The 21,081-nt window shown below is 43.2% G+C and overlaps 1 protein-coding gene across 3 annotated transcripts; it reads left to right on the top strand.

Moving 5' to 3' along the window:
- Positions 1-3: 3 nt before the first annotated feature.
- On the top strand, positions 4-20,562 carry alpk1 (alpha-kinase 1). 3 transcript variants are annotated; one of them, XM_014155644.2, is made up of 14 exons: positions 4-147; positions 1,284-1,431; positions 13,944-14,098; positions 14,380-14,578; positions 15,115-15,174; positions 15,257-15,343; positions 15,425-15,501; positions 15,640-15,735; positions 15,879-15,983; positions 16,136-17,933; positions 18,377-18,524; positions 18,735-18,897; positions 19,574-19,760; positions 19,927-20,562. In XM_014155644.2, the coding sequence occupies exons 1-14, from the start codon at positions 139-141 to the stop codon at positions 20,106-20,108; spliced, it is 3,414 nt and encodes a 1,137-aa protein (XP_014011119.1). In that variant the 5' UTR covers positions 4-138; the 3' UTR covers positions 20,109-20,562. The 3 variants fall into 3 exon arrangements, with proteins under 3 accessions (XP_014011119.1, XP_014011120.1, XP_045557283.1); XM_014155645.1 differs by lacking the exon at positions 4-147 and adding an exon at positions 659-704; XM_045701327.1 differs by lacking the exon at positions 4-147 and adding an exon at positions 13,624-13,763.
- The last annotated feature ends 519 nt before the right edge of the window (positions 20,563-21,081 follow it).

Raw genomic sequence — 21,081 nt, 5'->3', positions numbered from 1 at the left:
GCTAGAGCCGTACATAAGTAATATGCTGTGCTGTGAGGTTTACACTGCAGTGGTTCAGCTCAATCTACTGTCGCACAGTTCCGCCTATTTGCGATGCATCATCGTATATAGCACCCCACCGCCAATAAATGTGCATGAATGATGACGGTATGTATTTATACATTTGGGGCATATAGGCTATTAGGCCTGGTACTTTTGTTCTTAGGCAATCTGTTTGAATTGTCTTTCACAATCGATAGGTAGACGTAGACATTGGTTACATTTTACAGCTTTTTCAGGAAGGATTTAGGTTAATATAGGCCTAACACACAGGCACACTGTGTCTGTTTGACATATCAGTGTTCAACATGCAAAACATCTAGGCTACATATCCTCTAAACATTCTGACATTAAGAGACTACGGAGAACATTCGTGGCATGTTGTTGTCCAAAAGTTGAGCAGCCTCCTGATTCAGAATGTTTTATGTTGTCTTGTTAATCAATCGATTTCACAACAGTAGGCTATTCATTATTATCAATAAAGACACTGGTGGCTCAAGTCACAGAGAGAGACTCGCAGTGCCCGTGTTTTTAAACTAGAGATGCCCACGTGATGTCAATCAATCTTAAATTCAGAATTTAAACCAATGAAATTGCAGTACTCACAAATGCCCATCCTCCAAAGTTCTGCCCAACCAGGAAGTTAGAAGCCGACGGTGTCAGAGGTAGGTTTTAACTTTATGGAAATGTCACATCGTATCTTTTGTATAATAACACTATATGATCAGCAAAAATATACTGATGACACTTAACTTCTATTTTTCTTTGCCATAAGTCATTTATAAGATGGGGCAAATAGAAGCCGATACATGTTACTTTCACGCTTAATATTGCCTTTCTCTGGTTGACTGCATGCTTTACCAACAGTCACTGTCTGAGTATAGTTGATCAGCTAACCAGTGTGGTTATTTAGTGGACACGTCATATTATCCTTATTATAAGTACTGTATTACTTACCCTACTGAAGCCTTCAATTCTCTGCATTTCTGTCTATAGCTTACTATACAACAGACTGTGATAGGAAATATAGGTAGTCTATTCTGTGTCAATAACCATTTATTTTTGTCTCATCTCATACCAGACCATTGGCAAAACTAAATAAGCGGGTTGTTTCCTTCAGTGGAAACTGCAACACACTCTGCTTCTCACGGGTTATGGAGCGGGGCCCTGGGACATGGGCACCTGTTTATTTTCATACACTGATATTCTCTTGTATACACATCGACTCATTCTCTACATTCCAGGGGACTGAAGAGAGGTTACTAAAAGGCACCATGGACAGCCAGGAGGTGGGAGCCATGCTGGAGGAGTGTCACAGGGCTGTGTCTGCAGCAGGTCTGGTGGTAGTGGAGCCCACAGAGGAAGCCAAGCTCAACTTCCAAAGATACAGAGGTACTCCAGCAGAGGGTACTCTTTGCCTAGTTATAAAATGATGGCTGGGACAAAGTTTGTAGCTTTGCAGGGCCATAATGTGTTGTCAGGTGTTTAAATCTAGAGTAGAATATGATTAAATACAAATAAAATAACTTAATTTGCCTCCCGAGTTGCGCAGCGGTCTAAGGCACTGCATCGCAGTGTTGCAACGTCACTACAGCCTGGGGTTAGATCCCAGGTGTCACTAATGGCTGTGACTGGTAGTCCCATAGGGCGGCGCACAATTGGCCCAGCGTTGTCCGGGTTTGGGGAGGATTTGGCCAGGGGGACTTTACTTGGCTCATTGCGCTCTAGCGACTTGTGGCGGGCGGGGCACCTGCAGGCTGACTGCTCTCTTCAGTTGATCAGTGTTTCCTCCGACACGTTGGTGTAGCTGGAACCACCGCCACCTCACCTGAGCGTAGTTTTCTGTCGGAGTAACCCTCAAGGTTTACTGTTTGATTTATTGTTCACATTTGTATGCAGGAGTTTGTTTTCAACTCACTTAATATCGAGTGAATGCTAGGGGTTTGAAAGCCTTGTTTTTATATTGTAAACGCAGTAATGCAGATTTTGTCCATCTTCAGGAAACTCATTTGTGTGACAAATAGTATTTTTTTTTCAGTCACAATAGGGAGATAGGCTTATCTCAGTCATGGATCAAACCATTCTGCTGGTGTTTTGATGCTTATCCACAAATTTAAAGGCGATATTCTAGAATCTACATCTTCACGATGGGTCATTTGTTTTGTACTTTTACGCATTTTTCTCCCCAATTTCATGATATCCAATTGGTAGTTACAGTATTGTCCCATCGCTACAACTCCCCTACGGACTTGTGAGCGGTGATGGTCGAGAGCCATGCGTCCTCCGAAACACGACCCTGCCAAGCTGCACTGCTTCTTGACACACTGCTCGCTTAACCCGGAAGCCGTCCGCACCATTGTGTCAGAGGAAACACCGTCCAGCTGGTGACCTAAGTCAGCTCGCAGGCGCCCGGCCCGCCACAAGGAGTCGCTAGAGCGCGATGGGACAAGGAAGTACCGGCCGGCCAAACCCTCCCCTAACCCGGACGAAGCTGGGCCAATTGTGCACCACCTCATGGGTCTCCTGGTCATGGCGGGCTGTGACACAGCCTGGGATCGAACCCGGGACCATAGTGACGCGTCAAGCACTGCGATGCAGTGCCTTAGACCGCTGCACCACTCAGGAGGACAATGCTATTTTCATCATCTGCAATGTGTATGGACATAACTCTAGGGCGCTCCAAATAAGACCCTTTCTTCCCAACTTTCCAGAAAATTACAGGATTTACACAACAAATATTCAGAGACTATTCTAAATCTCTCAGGGGATTTTAACGAAACACCTGATGACTCTGATTCATTCTAGGTGGAACACGATCAGCAAAGCTCTCAAACTAGCAATATCATCACAACATTATGCAAGGATCTCTCTGATGATGCCTGGCATTATTTCAATCCAGATGCAAAGGGTTATACCTGGATCAACAAAACTGTCACGAAAATCTAGAATAGATTTAGTCCTAATTTTCCCCCTTTTTGTTAACATTTTATGGATGTAGATCATCATTTGGCTCCCTTTTCTGATCATTTGATTTCCCTGGAATTACAAGCTGCTAAAAAATCTTAAACTATTCAAGGATATTGGAAATTAAACAACACACTACTTAAAGATCCTATTTTCATTGGAAACATCAAATCGTTAGCCAAAGATATATTTTTGCAAGAAAATACTTGGGTAATGGAAGTAGATGGGAACCAGAAACCGTGGTTAGATGGCAGCATTCGCGCAAAACTGAAAGCACAAACCACCGCATTTAACCATGGCAAGGTGACTGGGAATATGGTTGAATACAAACAGTGTAGTTATTCCCTCCATAAGGCAATTAAACAAGCAAAACGTCAGTACAGAGACAAAGTGGAGTCGCAATTCAACGGCTCAGACACAAGACGTATGTGGCAGGGTCTACAGACAAAAACGGATTACAAATGGAAAACCATCCGCGTCGCAGACACTGACATCTTGCTCCCGGACAAGCTAACCACTTTCGTCCGCATTGAGGATAACACAGTGCCACCGAAGCTGCCCGCTCCCAAGGACTGTGGGCTCTCGTTCTCCGTGGCTGACTTGAGTAAGCGTGTTAACCCTCGTAAGGCTGACGACCCAGACAGCATCCCTAGCAGCTTCCTCAGAGCATGCGCAGACCAGCTGACTGGAGTGTTTACGGACATATCCAATCTCTCCCTATCCCAGTCTGCTGTCCCTACTTGCTTCAAGATGTCCACTATTGTTCCTGTACTCAAGGTAACTTAACTAAATGACTATCACCCCGTAGCACTTACTTCTGTCATCATGAAGTGCTTTGAGAGTCTAGTTAAGGATCATATCACCTCTGCCTAACCTGACACCCTAGACCCACATCAATTTGCTTACCGCTCCAATAGATCCACAGACGGTGAAATTGCCATCAGACTGCACACTGCCCTATCCCATCTGGACAAGAGGAATACCTACGTCAGAATGCTGTTCATTGACTATAGCTCAGCCTTCAACACCATAGTACCCTCAAAGCTCATCATTAAGCTTGGGACCCTGGGTCTGAACCCTGCCCTGTGCAACTGGGTCCTGGACTTGCTGACGGGCAGCCCCAGGTGGTGAAGGTAGAAAACAACACCTCCACCTCGCTGATCCTCAACACAGGAGCCCCACAAGGGTGCGTGCTCAGCCCCCTCTTGTAATCCCTGTTCACCCATGACTGCATGGCCACGCACGCCTTCAACTCAATTATTACGTTTGCAGACTACACAACAGTAGTAGGCCTGATTACCAACAGCCTACAGGGAGGAGGTGAGGGCCCTGGCGGAGTGGTGCCAGGAAAATAACCTCTCCCTCAACGTCAACAAAATGAAGGAGCTGATCGTGGACTTCAGGAAACAGCAGAGAGAGCGCGACTTCAGTGGAGAAGGTGGAAAGCTTCCAAGTTCCTCGGCATACACATCACTGACAATCTGAAATGGTCCACCCACACAGACATTGTGGTGAAGAAGGCGCAACAGCCTGACACCCTAGACCCGCTTACCTGACACCCTAGACCCACTTCAATTGCTTGAAAGAAAAGCAATACAGTGTAGACATTGCAACAGCGCCTCTTCATCCTCAGGAGGCTGAAGAAATGTTGCTTGGCCCTTAAGAACCTCACAAACTTTTACAGATGCACAATTGAGAGCATCCTGTTTGGCTGTATCACCGCTTGGTATGGCAGCTGCACCACCCGCAACCGCAGGGCTCTCCAGAGGGTGGTGCGGTCTGCCCAACGCATCACAGAGGGCGCACTGCCTGCCCTCCAGGACACTTACAGCACACAGGAATTACAAAAATATAATCAAGGACATCAATCACCTGAGCCACGGCATGTTCACCCCGCTATTATCCAGAAGGCAAGGTCAGTACAGGTGCATCAAAGCTGGGACCGAGAGACTGAAAAACAGCTTCTATCTCAAGGCCATCAGACTGTTAAATAGCCATCACTAGCCGGCTACCACCCGATTACTCAACCCTGCATCTTAGAGGCTGCTGCCCAGTGGTGGAAAAAGTACTCAATTGTCCTACTTCAGTGAAAGTCACCCAGTAAAATACTACTTGAGTAAAAGTCTAAAAGTATCTTGTTTTAAATATACTTAAGTATCAAAAGTAAATGGAATTGCTAATATATACTTAAGTATAAATCATTTCAAATTCCTTATATTAAGCAAAACGGCTGCAAATTTTTATTTTTATTTTTTATTATATACACTGCTCAAAAAATAAAGGGAACACTTAAACAACACAATGTAACTCCAAGTCAATCACACTTCTGTGAAATCAAACTGTCCACTTAGGAAGCAACACTGATTGACAATAAATTTCACATGCTGTTGTGCAAATGGAATAGACAACAGGTGGAAATTATAGGCAAATAGCAAGACACCCCCAATAAAGGAGTGGTTCTGCAGGTGGGGACCACAGACCACTTCTCAGTTCCTATGCTTCCTGGCTGATGTTTTGGTCACTTTTGAATGCTGGCGGTGCTTTCACTCTAGTGGTAGCATGAGACGGAGTCTACAACCCACACAAGTGGCTCAGGTAGTGCAGCTCATCCAGGATGGCACATCAATGCGAGCTGTGGCAAGAAGGTTTGCTGTGTCTGTCAGCGTAGTGTCCAGAGCATGGAGGCGCTACCAGGAGACAGGCCAGTACATCAGGAGACGTGGAGGAGGCCATAGGAGGGCAACAACCCAGCAGCAGGACCGCTACTTCCGCCTTTGTGCAAGGAGGAGCAGGAGAAGCACTGACAGAGCCCTGCAAGATGACCTCCAGCAGGCCACAAATGTGCATGTATCTGCTCAAACGGTCAGAAACAGACTCCATGAGGGTGGTATGAGGGCCCGACGTCCACAGGTGGGGGTTGTGCTTACAGCCCAACACCGTGCAGGACGTTTGGCATTTGCCAGAGAACACCAAGATTGGCAAATTCGCCACTGGCGCCCTGTGCTCTTCACAGATGAAAGCAGGTTCACACTGAGCACATGTGACAGACGTGACAGAGTCTGGAGACGCCGTGGAGAACGTTCTGCTGCCTGCAACATCCTCCAGCATGACCGGTTTGGCGGTGGGTCAGTCATGGTGTGGGGTGGCATTTCTTTGGGGGGCCGCACAGCCCTCCATGTGCTCGCCAGAGGTAGCCTGACTGCCATTAGGTACCGAGATAAGATCCTCAGACCCCTTGTGAGACCATATGCTGGTGCGGTTGGCCCTGGGTTCCTCCTAATGCAAGACAATGCTAGACCTCATGTGGCTGGAGTGTGTCAGCAGTTCCTGCAAGAGGAAGGCATTGATGCTATGGACTGGCCCGCCCGTTCCCCAGACCTGAATCCAATTGAGCACATCTGGGACATCATGTCTCGATCCATTCACCAACGCCACGTTGCCCCACAGACTGTCCAGGAGTTGGCGGATGCTTTAGTCCAGGTCTGGGAGGAGATCCCTCAGGAGACCATCCGCCACCTCATCAGGAGCATGCCCAGGCGTTGTAGGGAGGTCATACAGGCACGTGGAGGCCACACACACTACTGAGCCTCATTTTGACTTGTTTTAAGGACATTACATCAAAGTTGGATCAGCCTGTAGTGTGGTTTTCCACTTTAATTTTGAGTGCGACTCCAAATCCAGACCTCCATGGGTTGATAAATTGGATTTCCATTGATTATTTTTGTGTGATTTTGTTCTCAGCACATTCAACTATGTAAAGAAAAAAGTATTTAATAAGATTATTTCTTTCATTCAGATCTAGGATGTGTTGTTTAAGTGTTCCCTTTATTTTTTTGAGCAGTATATATTTTTTTTTACAGATTGCCAGGGACACGCTCCAACACTCAGACATAATTTACAATTAAAGCATTTGTGTTTAGTGAGTCTGCCATATCAAAAGCAGTAGGGATGACCAGGGATGTTCTCTTGATAAGTGTGTAAATTGGACTATTTTCCTAGTACTTTTGGGTGTCAGGAAAAATGTATGGAGTAAAAAGTACATTATTTTCTTAAGGAATGTAATGAAGTAAAAGTTGGCAAAAATATAAATACCCCAAAAAATGACTTAAGTAAAATAACTTAAGTACTTCCTAAGTACATTACACCTCTGCTGCTGCCCTATATACATAGACATGGAATCACTGGTCATTTCAATAATAGAACACTAGTCAATAATAATGTTTACATGCTGCTTTACTCATCTCACATATACATTTGCATTGTGTGTCCCCCAACCCCTCTTTTACACTGCTGCTACTCTCTGGTTATCATATATGCATAGTCACTTTAACTATACATTCATGTACATACTACCTCAATTGGCCCGACCAACCAGTGCTCCCGCACATTGGCTCACCGGGCTATCTGCATTGTGTCCTGCCACCCGCCAACCCCTCTTTTACGCTACTGCTACTCTCTGTTCATCATATATGCATAGTCACTTTAACCATATCTACATGTACATACTACCTCAATCAGCCTGACTAACCGGTGTCTGTATGTAGCCTCGCTACTTTTATAGCCTCGCTACTGTTTTTCACTGTCTGTTTACTGTTGTTTTTATTTCTTTACTTACCTATTGTTCACCGAATACCTTTTTTGCACTATTGGTTAGAGCCTGTAAGTAAGTATTTCACTGTAAGGTCTGTTGTATTCGGTGCATGTGACAAATAAACTTTGATTTGATATATATAATATACTACCGTTCAAAATTTTGGAGTCACTTGGAAATGTCCTTGTTTTTGAAAGAAAAGGAAAACATTTTACCATTAAAATAACATCAAATTGATCAGAAATACAGTGTAGATATTGTTAATGTTGTAAATGACTATTGTAGCTGGAAACGGCAGTTTCTTTTTTATTTATTTTTATTATGGAATATCTACATAGGCGTACAGAGGCCCATTATCAGCAACCATCACTCCTGTGTTCCAGTGGCACGTTGTGTTAGCTAATCCAAGTTTATATTTTTAAAAGGCAAATTGATAATTTGAAAACCCTTTTGCAGTTATGTTAACACAGCTGAAAACTGTTGTCCTGATTAAAGAAGCAATAAAACTGGCCTTCTTTAGTCTAGTTGAGTATCTGGAGCATCAGCATTTGTGGGTTCAATTACAGGCTCAAAATGGCCAGAAACAAAGAACTTTCTTCTGACACTCGTCAGTCTGTTCTTGTTCTGAGAAATGAAGGCTATTCCATGCAAGAAATTGCCAAGAAACTGAAGATCTCGTACAAAGGTGTGTACTACTCCCTTCACAGAACAGCACAAACTGGCTCTAAACAGAATAGAAAGAGGAGTGGGAGGCCCCGGTGCACAACTGAGCAAGAGGACAAGTACATTAGAGTGTCTAGTTTGAGAAACAGACGCCTCACAAGTCCTCAACTGGCACCTTCATTAAATAGTACCCGCAAAACACCAGTCTCAACGTCAACAGTGAAGAGGCAACTCCGGGATGCTGGCCTTCTAGGCAGAGTTGCAAAGAAAAAGCCATATCTCAGACTGGCCAATAAAAAGAAAAGATTAAGATGGGCAAAACAACACAGACACTAGACAGAGGAAGATTGGAAGAAGTGTTATGGACAGACAAATCTAAGTTTGAGGTGTACGGATCACAAAGAAGAACATTCGTGAGACGCAGAAAAAATGTAAAGATGCTGGAGGAGTGCTTGGCGCTATCTGTCAAGCATGGTGGAGGCAATGTGATGGTCTGGGGGTGCTTTGGTGGTGGTAAAGTGAGAGATTTGTACAAGCCATGCCATACCCTGTGGACGGCGCTTAATTGGAGCCAATTTCCTCCTTCAACAAGACAATGACCCAAAGCACAGCTCCAAACTATATGCAATAACTGTTTAGGGAAGAAGCAGTCAGCTGGTATACTGTCTATAATGGAGTGGCCAGCACAGTCACTGGATCTCAACCCTATTGAGCTGTTGTGGGAGCAGCTTGACCGTATGGTACGTAAGAAGTGCCCATCAAGCCAATCCAACTTGTAGGAGGTGCTTCAGGAAGCATGGGATGAAATCTCTTCAGATTACCTCAACAAACTGACAAGTAGAATACCAAAGGCTGTTTGAAGGACACAATTATTATTTCAATTAAAAATCATTATTTATAACCTTGTAAATGTCTTGACTATCTTTCCTATTCATTTTGCAACTCATTTCATGTATGTTTTCATGGAAAACAAGGACATTTCTAAGTGACCCCAAACTTTTGAATGGGTGTGTATGTACAGTCGTGGCCAAAAGTTTTGAGAATGACACAAATATTAATTTTCAGTCTGCTGCTTCAGTTTGTATGATGGCAATTTGCATATACTCCAGAATGTTATGAAGAGTGATCAGATTAATTGCAAAGTCCCTCTTTGCCATGCAAATGAACTGAATCCCAAAAAACATTTCCACTGCATTTCAGCCCTGCCACAAAAGGACCAGCTGACATCATGTCAGTGATTCTCTTGTTAACACAGGTGTGAGTGTTGACGAGGACAAGGCTGGAGAGCACACTGTCATGCTGATTGAGTTCAAATAACAGACGGGAAGCTTCAAAAGGAGGGTGGTGCTTGGAATCATTGCTCTTCCTCTGTCAAGCATGGTTACCTGCAAGGAAACGCGTGCCGTCATCATTGCTTTGCACAAAAAGGGCTTCACAGGCAAAGATATTGCTGCCAGTAAGATTGCACCTAAATCAACCATTTATCGGATCATCAAGAACTTCAAGGAGAGCGGTTCAATTGTTGTGAAGAAGGCTTCAGGGTGCCCAAGAAAGTCCAGCAAGCGCCTCCTAGCATCTCCTAAAGTTGATTCAGCTGCGGGATCGGGGCACCACCAGTACAGAGCTTGCTCAGGAATGGCAGCAGGCAGGTGTGAGTGCATCTGCACGCACAGTGAGGCGAAGACTTTTGGAGTATGGCCTGGTGTCAAGAAGGGTAGCAAAGAAGCCACTTCTCTCCAGGAAAAACATCAGGGACAGACCTGATATTCTGCAAAAGGTACAGGGATTGGACTGCTGAGTACAGGGGTAAAGTCATTTTCTCTGAATCCCCTTTCCGATTGTTTGGGGCATCTGGGGAAAAAAGCTTGTCCGGAGAAGACAAGGTGAGCGCTACCATCAGTCCTGTGTCATGCCAACAGTAAAGCATCCTGAGACCATTCATGTATGGGGTTGCTTCTCAGCCAAGGGAGTGGGCTCACTCACAATTTTGCCTAAGAACACAGCCATGAATAAAGAATGGTACCAACACATCCTCCGAGAGCAACTTCTCCCAACCATCCAGGAACAGTTTGGTGACAAACAATGCCTTTTCCAGCATGATGGAGCACCTTTCCATAAGGCAAACGTGATAACTAAGTGGCTTGGGGAACAAAACATCAATATTTTGGGTCCATGGCCAGGAAACTCCCCAGACCCTAATCCCATTGAGAGCGTGTGGTCAATCCTGAAGAGGCGGGTGGACAAACAAAAACCCACAAATTCTGACAAACTCCAAGCATTGATTATGCAAGAATGGGCTGCCATCAGTCAGGATGTGGCCCAGAAGGTAATTGACAGCATGCCAGGGCGGATTGCAGAGGTCTTGAAAAAGAAGGGTCAACACTGCAAATATTGACTCTTTGCATCAACTTCATATATATATATATATATATATATATATAATAATATATAATAATAATAATTTTATTTATTTATTTATTTATTTATTTATTTATTTTACTTTTAGATTTGTGAATTGTTAGATAGTACTGCACTGTTGCAGCTAGGAACACAAGCATTTCGCTACACCCGCAATAACATCTGCTAAATATGTGTATGTGACCAATCAAATGTGATTTGAATTCTTCAACTATGAAGTCAGAGTTGTAGCCATTAAACGTGCCAAAGAGCTGAAGCACCTGAAGAACCTTAGAGAAAAAGATTTGATGAGCGAATTTGAGCATTTCTAAAGAAAGATGATCTATCTCAAGAAGACTATATTTAAATCTTTACAATTAGAACAGCTTTACACAGATTTTGCAAAGGGTGCCTTTGTCAGACCAAGAGCTAAATGGATTGAAGAGGGGGAAAGAAACACCAGTTAGTTATTTAAATTATCAACATTTATCAATTCCTTTTATGAAAACCTTTACCAACTCACAATTTCAGGAAGATGGTTGTGAAAGTTACATTTGCCACATTCAGAATTATGTCCCTGTAATTGAAGATGATTTCCACTCAGTTTTGCGATTCGCCTGTGTCAATCGAAGAAATTGGAGAGGCTCTGAATTCAATGAAAAAAGGTAAATCTCCTGGCCCTGATGGCCTGTCAGTTGAATTCTACAGGCAGTTTTGGAAGTTACTAGAAGACCCTATTTTTAATATGTTTCAAAATTGCATTGAAAATGGTGAAATGGTCTCTACTATGAAACAGGACCTTATTTCACTGATTCCGAAGCCTGATAAAGACCCTTCTCTCATTGACAATTGGAGACCAAATACTTTATTAAATATTGATTGCTCTGGTTTATGCCAAATGATTAAAGAAAGCAATAGATACCACTTATAATTGAGACTCAAACAGGATTTATGAAAGGCCGTCACATAAGTTCCAACATTCGTTTATTCCTGAACCTTTTAGATTATTCAGATGCAATTGACTCAGATGCTGTTTTATTTTTGGACTTTTGTAAAGCCGTTGAACATGAATTTCTCTTTTGGTCTCTGAAACGTATTGGTTTTGGTGAACATTTTTATCAGTCATTCACATGTTTTACAAATATATAAATAGTTCTGTGATACCTTAATATATCCAAAAGATTCAGTATCAACACAAGTGTACGACAGGGATGCCCAATTTCACCCTTTATTCATTTTGGTAATGGAACTTCTATCTCTAGATATTCTGAATAATGCAAACCTACATGGCTTATCCATTTTTAACAGAGAAATCCAAATTTCCCAACTGGCTGACAATACCTGTCTTTTTTTTTTAAACTTTTTTTTATTTTTTAAGACAAAGACCAGGTCGCCCATGCCCTTAATGCTATCACGGCATTCTCTGTTGCATCTGGATGAAAACAACTGAATTTTTCTAAATGTGAAATCTTATGTTTATGACTCTGATGATAAAGAAATATTCCTGTAAAGGACTGTGTTAAATATTTAGGAATACATCTATCCAAAAACCACTTGGTCAGTCAATGTATGAATTTCTCTCCTAAAAAAAATATTATATATATTTAATAATTGTCTACAAAGGGATCAAATTTTATTGGTCACATACACATGGTTAGCAGATGTTAATGCGAGTGTGGTGAAATGCTTGTGCTTCTAGTTCCGACCGTGCAGTAATATCTAACAATTTCACAACAACTACCTTATACACACAAGTGTAAAGGGATGAATAAGAATATGCACATAAAAATATATGGATGAGTGATGGCCGTACGGCATATTTCATGTTGCAGTAGATGGTATAGAATACAGTATATACATATGAGATGAGTAATGTAGGGTATGTAATCATTATATAAAGTGGCATTGTTTAAAGTGACTAATGATACATTTATTACATCCAATGATTAATTATTAAAGTGGCTAGAGATTTGAGTCAGTATGTTGGCAGCAGCCACTCAGTGTTAGTGATGGCTGTTTTAACAGTCTGATGGCCTTGAGATATAAGCTGTTTTCAGTCTCTCGGTCCCAGCTTTGATGCACCTGTACTGACCTCGCCTTCTGGATGATAGTGGGGTGAACAGGCCGTGGGACGGGTGGTTGTTGTCCTTGGTGATCTTTTTGGCCTTCCTGTGACATCGGGTGCTGTAGGTGTCCTGGAGGGCAGGTAGTTTGCCCCCGGTGATGCGTTGTGCAGACCGCACTACCCTCTGGAGAGCCTTGTGGTTGAGGGCAGTGCAGTTGCCGTACCAGGCTTTGATACAGCCCGACAGGATGCTCTCGATTGTGCATCTGTAAAAGTTTGGGAGTGTTTTCGGTGACAAGCCAAATTTCTTCAGCCTCCTGAGGTTGAAGAGGCGCTGTTGCGCATTCTTCACAACGCTGTCTGTGTGGGTGGACCATTTCAGTTAGATCACGGACAATCTATACTTGGAAGAGTGCTTCTGTCCAAGGCAGAGGGGATTCATCGCTATGTGTACCCCTCATTATCTTTATTTGTAAATCCCTCGACCTGTAAAGAGATCAACAAGACCTTTCTTGACTTCATCTGTAAAAATAGGTCTCACAAACTAAACAAGTAATTATTCTCAAATAAAATATCTGAAGGAGGTCTGGAAGTGTTGCATTTTGTTGACATAAATAACACTTTCAAGAGCAATTGGTTGAAAAGATGTGTTGACAATACAGAATCAATTTGGTATGTCATTCCAAACAATGTGTTTAATAAATTGGGAGGTCTTCCATTTTTATTGAAATGTAATTATATTCCTGAAAGATTACCCACTAAATTGGCTAGGTTTCACCAACAAGCTTTAATGTCCTTTTTGGATTGTATTTTCTTGTTTTATACCGGTGTTTTGTTTTGTTAGACATGTTTGATGTAGGGATGTAAATTGTTAATTTTGTATAAAAAAACAACATTGGTGCAGCTGGCTTCCGGATTATGTGAGCGGGTGTCAAGAAGCGCGGCTTGGCGGGTCATGTTTCGGAGGATGCATGACTCGACCTTCGCCTCTCCCGATCCCGTTGGGGAGTTGCAGTGATGAGACAAGATCGTAATCACGGAAAAGTGGGTTAAAAATAATTATTTATTGTGAATGTATAATGAACCCATAGATCTCAAATAGGCCCATTTAACTTTAGAGTAGCTTTTAGGTATTCTCAAAGCATGATATTTAAGTAAACTTGAATTTTTTTTGGTTTTCTGTATTGTTTTTCGCGTCACCATATTCTGTCCCCTAATTTCCAGAGTCCCTGTCAGTTGAACTGAGCATGCTCCTGCAGGAGGCAGTGGCGATGAGGTGGCCCTTTGTACCAGAGAAGTGGCAGTACAAGCAGTCAGTCACTTCCCAGGACAAAGTAAACTTGAAGGACTTCATTAGTCTGCATCTACCACAGCTACTGGTAATATGACCCTACATGGCTGCCACTCAAATCAAAGCAAAATCAAGCAAAGCACTCCCTGATGAAGGCGTGTGTTTTCTAAATGTGTCAATGGTAGACTAGGGTGACATGTGGGATGCAGGCTAAGATATATTTTTAGAACTATGTTTAATTTATATATCAAAAAATATTATTTTGACTATAAATGTACTGATTCAAGATGCCATAAAAAAACAGCCATTTATCACAAAAAGACTGTCTTCGACGTGTTTTTAAACTTTTGATTCATTTTGATGTGTCAGGCTCTGCTGAAGGCGTCCATCTTGGCCAGGGAACCCCAGTGGGCGGCAAGTGTGGTCTTCCTGATGGATCGGTTCCTGTATTGGACAGATGAGTCCAGCCGGCTGCTGAAGATCACCAAGCTCCTCCACAGACACTACCCAGGAACCCCCATCGCCCCCCAGCTGGTCATACGACAGGCCAGGGTCTATCTCAATGACGGTGAGTGAGGTCATCATTTTGCGACTTCAGACTATATTTCTCACAGATTGGTTATTTGTTGTTTACTGACTATATTAGAGTCCAGCTCTTTATCATGCTGTGTCTCCATGCTGTGTATTGGAATACTAGTTGTCTGTTTTTATTTTATTTACCATACTATCAAGATAAAGCTCCTTAACCTTTTAGTATAATTCCACCCCAAAAGTATATTTTGGTATTTGTTTCATTAGTCCATTGTTGACATAGTCCCAAAATATTTTGCTTGTCAGCAATCACGTTTTCAAGATATGTAACTTTCAAAATACAGAGATGGCAAAACACAGCATCATATGATGCAAAATGCATCATACGGGGATGATTTCTGTATTTTGAAAGGTACATATCTTGAAAACTTGATTGCTGACAAGCTAAACATGTTGCGAGTATGCCAACAATAGACTAATGAAACAAATACCAAAAAATAGTTTTGGGGTGGAATTTTCCTTTTTAAGTATGATGCTTTGTATCGTTTGTCATGCTTGTTGTCTCACCCACAGGTAAACTCCAGAAGGCAGAGTACATACTGAGCAGTCTCATCAACACTAGTGGGGCAACAGGTAGGCTTACAAAATGCAATTCTCTTACCATTTAATGTTCCCCATGAGGGTCTGTGTTAACATGCGTGTTTGAAATCTGCAGGTTGCTGGATATATCAGTCTGACAGTGATAGGACTCTTATCCAGGCGGTCAGTGTGCAAGTGCGTGGACAGGTTCTGCAGAAACTTGGTAAGGGAAAAAAGAGAGAGATGTAGCGTTATGTCTATGCATCTTTTTTCCCATCTCTGAATTGTATGTTTTTCGTCTCAGGACTGTGGCTGGAGGCTGCTGAGCTGATCTGGACCTCCCTGGTCGGCTATTACGCTCTTCCTCAACCTGATAAAAAGGTGGAGCCAAAACATCCAGTGCACCCCAATGAATAACTGAATCACACAACAAATCTGTGAACTGCTCATAACTACTTTTATGAAGGTTTAATATGTGTTTAGTATGTGTTTTAACTTAGTATGTGTTTTGATTTGTAGGGCATTGGAACGTCTCTTGGGATTCTGGCCAACATATTGGTGTCTATGAATGATGGAGACTTCCATGCATTTAAGACCAATCCGGGCATTGACTTGGTGAGCACTCAGTCTTAACCTATGAAATCACTTGTATTCTAAAGATATACATTGACGTCTGCATAAGTTGTATGATTTATGAGGCTTTTCAAATGTCTCTGACCGCTACATGACCTCAGTGTATGCCTTTATGTCTGGAGTAGTGTTTCCTTGAGAACGATGGCCACCGTCTCCTCTTAGCAGCTGAGGCAGCTAAAATGGCGGTGGTGTACAGCCAGTATGCCTCGCTGTACGTGTTAACCAACGTGGTGAGTCCTCTCTTTCTCTCTTTCTCTCTTTTGTGTTTTTCTTGGGGGGGGGGGGGGGTGGAGCTTACTGCTAGGTGAGCACTGTAGCACAACTGCCTATTAACATAATACTAGATATAATGCTATGTCATTCTCTTTCTTTCTTTCTCCAGGTCACCCAAGGCACCTGTCTGTTGTCCTACAGTTTCTCAGTAGAATGCCCCCCCTCGGACAAACACTCCTTCCTCCTCCGGGCCAAGGAAGCCTTTGAGATCGGCCTACTTACTAAAACAGGGGGGGACATGGTCACTAGCAAACAGGAGCTCCACACATTCCTCAAGGCAGCCTACTCTCTGACTGTCAGTCACAAGTGGCTGGGCACCCCTCAGAAGACAGTGGACCAGGCCAGATTGGTATGCCGGGAGGCTTTGGAGAAGTTCTATGCCTACTGCCATGCAGACAGCCAACAGAGAGATGCCCTTTGCACTGGAGTTATGAGTCTGATATCCCAAGTGAAGATTCTATTGCGGGTCAATCCATTCTTGAACTCAGACAAGGGGTCGTTCATCCCAGATAGCTATAGAGACGTGGTGGAAGAGAGAGCAGTGCGGTTCACTCTGGATGGTTTCTCCAAGGTGATGGGGAGGTTCAGGCAGTACCACACCTCAGTGTGTGAGGCCTCTGAGGCAAGCTGTAGGAGGAAACATGAAGGCCACCAGGCTGGACTCTGTATAACAGCACTGGGGACCACGGCAACGGCCCCTAACACAGAGTGTGCCACTGAGAACCACAAGCCCCAAAAAGCCACACATAAAGAAGAGTTACACAGAGACAAAGCACCCAATGCCTCTTGTTTAGCTCCTAGGTTACCTCAGGAACAGGAGCTCTGTACAACTCTGGGTAGCACTGCTGAGCTACCAAGCCATAGCTATAATAAAATGTCTCTCAAATCACTCAGTAGCAGCTTTGGCTCCTCATTTGAAAAAGTGTCTTTGAACAGCCCTGGGCCTCCCCTCAGCTGTAGTGGCTACAAAGATGGCAGTGTTCCGGATAAGGTAAACATGGAGTATCTGTGCGATCCAAACTGTCTCACCGAGGTTAGTGAAGATTGGTTGGAAAATGGGCCAGAATCTAAAAGCAAGACCAGGAAAAGAGATATCAGAGCAAGTCTCAGTGCTCAGGCAGGATCCAACTCTTCCACCCGGGTCACTTCCTCATCATCCACCCACACAGGAAGTGATGTTGAGCAGTTTGAAATTATTGACGAACAGAGTCTAATAGAGACTGTGGAGACCGAGGAGGAGTGTCACGGGTGTGGTGCGTCAGTGTCGGTGAGACCTAAAAGAGACGGAGTAGTGATGCATCCAGGGTACCAAGACAAGTCGAGGACTTCCTCCTTTAGCGACAGCCTCGGCTCCCAGTCATCATGGCAGAAACTATCCCTATCTGACACATCCCGTGAGGCAGCTGCAGTACCACAAATGCGTTCTGCAGCCCCAGCAGCTGTAAATGAACACCGAGGTCCCGCCGCCTCGCAGATAGTTCCAAACTTCAATGTGGATCAAGAAGCAGAAACGGAGGAAGACACTGGATCCCCTCACCCCTTTGGGCCTAACAGTGCTGCAGCCTATCACAGAAGACCTCCACAACTAGGATCTGAGAGCCTCATCCCGGAGCAGTGTCTCTCTACAGAGATAGACAGCTCCTATGAGATGGTGGAGAAAGAGATAGGACACATAGTCAACAACACTGAACCCTGTGCTGGAGAGAAGCAGATTCCCTCTCACCCAAACTCCTCATGCTACGCCTGTCTAAAGCACGGCATCATGGGCGGTCTAGTGCCTGAGAACCAGTACGTTTTGACAGAGGAGGACTACATCGCCCTCCTGGCTGGGATGTGTCATGGCTGTATGTTAAAGAGACTGCAGAGTGACATGAAATTCAAGCTTGGGAAACAGAAAAGCGCCTACAGTGAGTTCCTATTGCCTCGTAGTGTTATAGAAAATGTAAAGTCATGGTGGTTTTGTGTTTTTCAAGGTAAAAGGCAACTTGAAATAATGATTAAGTACTAATAAGATGAAATATACAAATGTAATGTTTACATACAGTTCAATGCTTTCAAAAGGTTTAATGCACCAACGGCCACTTCAGATAGAGGTTATTTAACATTAAGATTATGTTACATAAGATGCACAATTTCTTGAACTTGTACTCGACTATCCTTAAACTTTGATGGAAATGACTCAGTTCTGAACATATACACTATTTCCAGCATACACAGTGGTTCATAGTGAACTTGACACCGGTTGCACTGAAGTTTACAAAACAGAAATGACAAGTTATTTATATTACATGGTAAAATTGTATTTTGCGTAGTAATAACCTCTAAAAAAAAAACGTGTTCTTTTCTCCAGGTGCTCTCCTTCTGAAGTACTCCAGGGCCTCTGGACTGTGGACGTCCAGAGAGACCTATGTGTACATCGGAGAGCCAATAGGGAAGCAAGGCCAGCAGAGAATAGCATTATGGGTACAGTTTCTACACCAAGAGGAGAGGCTGAGTAGGTCAGTAGGGATAAATCAAGATTTAATTGAATTCCGCTTTGAAACACAGAAACATCTGAATCCTAACTTCGGAGATATTCACATTTTCGCACAATCTCCCATCAACATCGATGCATGATTTATGTTTTGCAAAACTAAACGTGTGCCTGTCTCAAGTTAGGATTGGGCCTAACGTGAACATGTTCTTCGCGTTTTCATTTCCCCCTTCAGTTATGTGGGGAAGGAGTACCTAGAACCTAAGGGCATTCAGTTCCATCTGAGTGACGTGGAGAGGCAGATGACGGCCCAGTACTACGTGACAGAGTTTAACAAGAGACTCTACAAGGAGAAAGTGACCGCTCAGATCTTCTTCATCCCTTCAGAAGTGCTACTGGTAAAGGCATTAACGAACATCCCACTAATCATTGATTCATTGGTGATTGTAAGTGCTGTGATAGCCTGGGCCCAGATCTGTTTGAGCAACTCCATAGGAGTTGGCTATACAGCACAAACAGGTCTGGGCCCAGGCTAGGACTCCGTGGCTTAGCTTCCTAATGTATTATGCAATGATGTGATTGACATTTTAATAACACAGTTCAAAATGAAATATTGCCATACTTTTCCAAACACCCCCCCCCCCACACACACACACACACACCCCTAATATTTTTTATCATTTGATTTACTTTTTTTAATTAACATTGGGACCTGTTGTGCCAAAGCCACGCATCATCAAATCAAATTAAATAGAGCGCATTTCATACACAGTGAGTGTGCTTTACCCTAAGAAGAAAGAAACCAATCATAAGAAAGAAATAACTTCACCATGGTCATATTGAAAGATGGGATTTTTATTTTCTGATAGCTGCTTTTTATGATGGCCTGTTTTTACTTGCTATGACTGTGATATGTGGTTGTTTTATCTACCTTAGTTGAATGCATCGACTGTAAGTCGCTCTGGATAAGATTGTCTACTAAATTACCAAAAAATATTGTAAAATGTAATGTTTACACATCTTCAGAAGAAGTGAACCTTCCTCCTGTTTAGACAGCTGCTTGTTTTGTTTCAGATCTTGGAGGGGGATGAGGTGGTGGACTGTGTGACAGTGGAGCCCTACATGCTGGGGGACTTTGTGAAGCTCACCAACAACACTACTAAAGTGGACAAGCGGTTCAAGGCATCAGAATATGGAATCGCTTTCGGACATTTCACCTACCAGTTCTCTGGATGCCAAGAGGTTGTTGTCGACCTACAAGGTGTGTGTGTGTGCTTGTGCAGTGTGCATGTGTCTGTCTATGTCTCAGGTGACTATAACGTTCATTTGTTGAATCTTATAATTCAGCATTTTACATTACATTTTCTGTATGTCACAATGTTTTTTTTTCTTCTTCCTTTCTCTATTTTCTCTCTTTCTTTCCCCAGGGTGGGTGACCGCCAATGGGAAGGGGCTGACGTACCTCACAGACCCCCAGATCCACTCTCTCAGGACCCCTAAAGGTGCCACTAACTTCGCTGAGAGGGGGGTCAATTATTTCCTAAAGGACCAGCATGGACCAGAATGCAACAGTATCTGTGACCTACTGTCACTGGGCAAACTGCAGTAACATACGTCTTGAAAACAGTGATGTCTACTCCAGATAGAGATGTGTGTGTGTGTGTGTTTGCTGGGGCTCCTTGACAACTCTCGAACAACATATTGTTTTGGCCTAAAATATGTGCATTGCGATCCCCTACTACAATGCACAATGCACATTCTGACCTATTAGACATGGGCTGATCCTGTGGTGAAAACAGCAGTGTAGTGAAGCACATTCGGTAGCATGTGATTTCATTTCTAGAAGTGAGAATTGCCTGCCCCATTTACCAACCTCAACCAGTTCTGTTAAAATCAGACCGTATCGTGTTTTCGATGTACTGTAAGTGTTTTTGTGACCCTTGATACCACTCTCGTTTATTACCTAAGGCCTGCGCTCTGTTGTAGCCTACAAAGTTTTATTAAATTGACATTGATCTGTTTTAATTGCTTTTGAATTGATTAAATCAGATCACAGAAATGAACCTGCTACTGTGTATCCGTTCACCTGTCTCTAGACCAAACACTGGATGGATTGTAGCTCGACTGGTTCGACCAAACAAGGAAGTAACATCCATTGGTCTGGTTAGATTAGCCAGGATAACACCTGACACTCACCACAACCAAATGAGGCACCAAATTATTTGTTAATTCAATGTTGCTTGATCACATCTCGCTGAGTGAACCAGGGCACCATTAGGCACCAAATGGAAGAAAACTGACTGAAACAGGGAGGGACTACTTAGATTTGTCCAATAAGAAATACAAATTTTGTTTTAAAACATTTACAGTTGTGTGCCCTAGTGGATACAACTCGGAATGACTTGCATAATATTCACTAGGTGTAAGTTCAGGCGCTCTAGTTCTTTGCATCAGGTGACTTGCCCACCCCCCTGGATCATGACCGTGATGTCACAGATGCTGCTAATAGTGCTTGTGACCTGTTTTATTCCATTACATGTTTTACTAGCTTCCTCCTTCAACAATGGTTATTTACACAATCC

This window comes from Salmo salar, chromosome ssa18 (genome assembly GCF_905237065.1).
Source record: "Salmo salar chromosome ssa18, Ssal_v3.1, whole genome shotgun sequence".
NCBI classification, from domain to species: Eukaryota; Metazoa; Chordata; class Actinopteri; order Salmoniformes; family Salmonidae; genus Salmo; species Salmo salar.
Note: the sequence above shows the minus strand (reverse complement) of the source record. Positions and strands in the feature narration are given on the sequence as shown.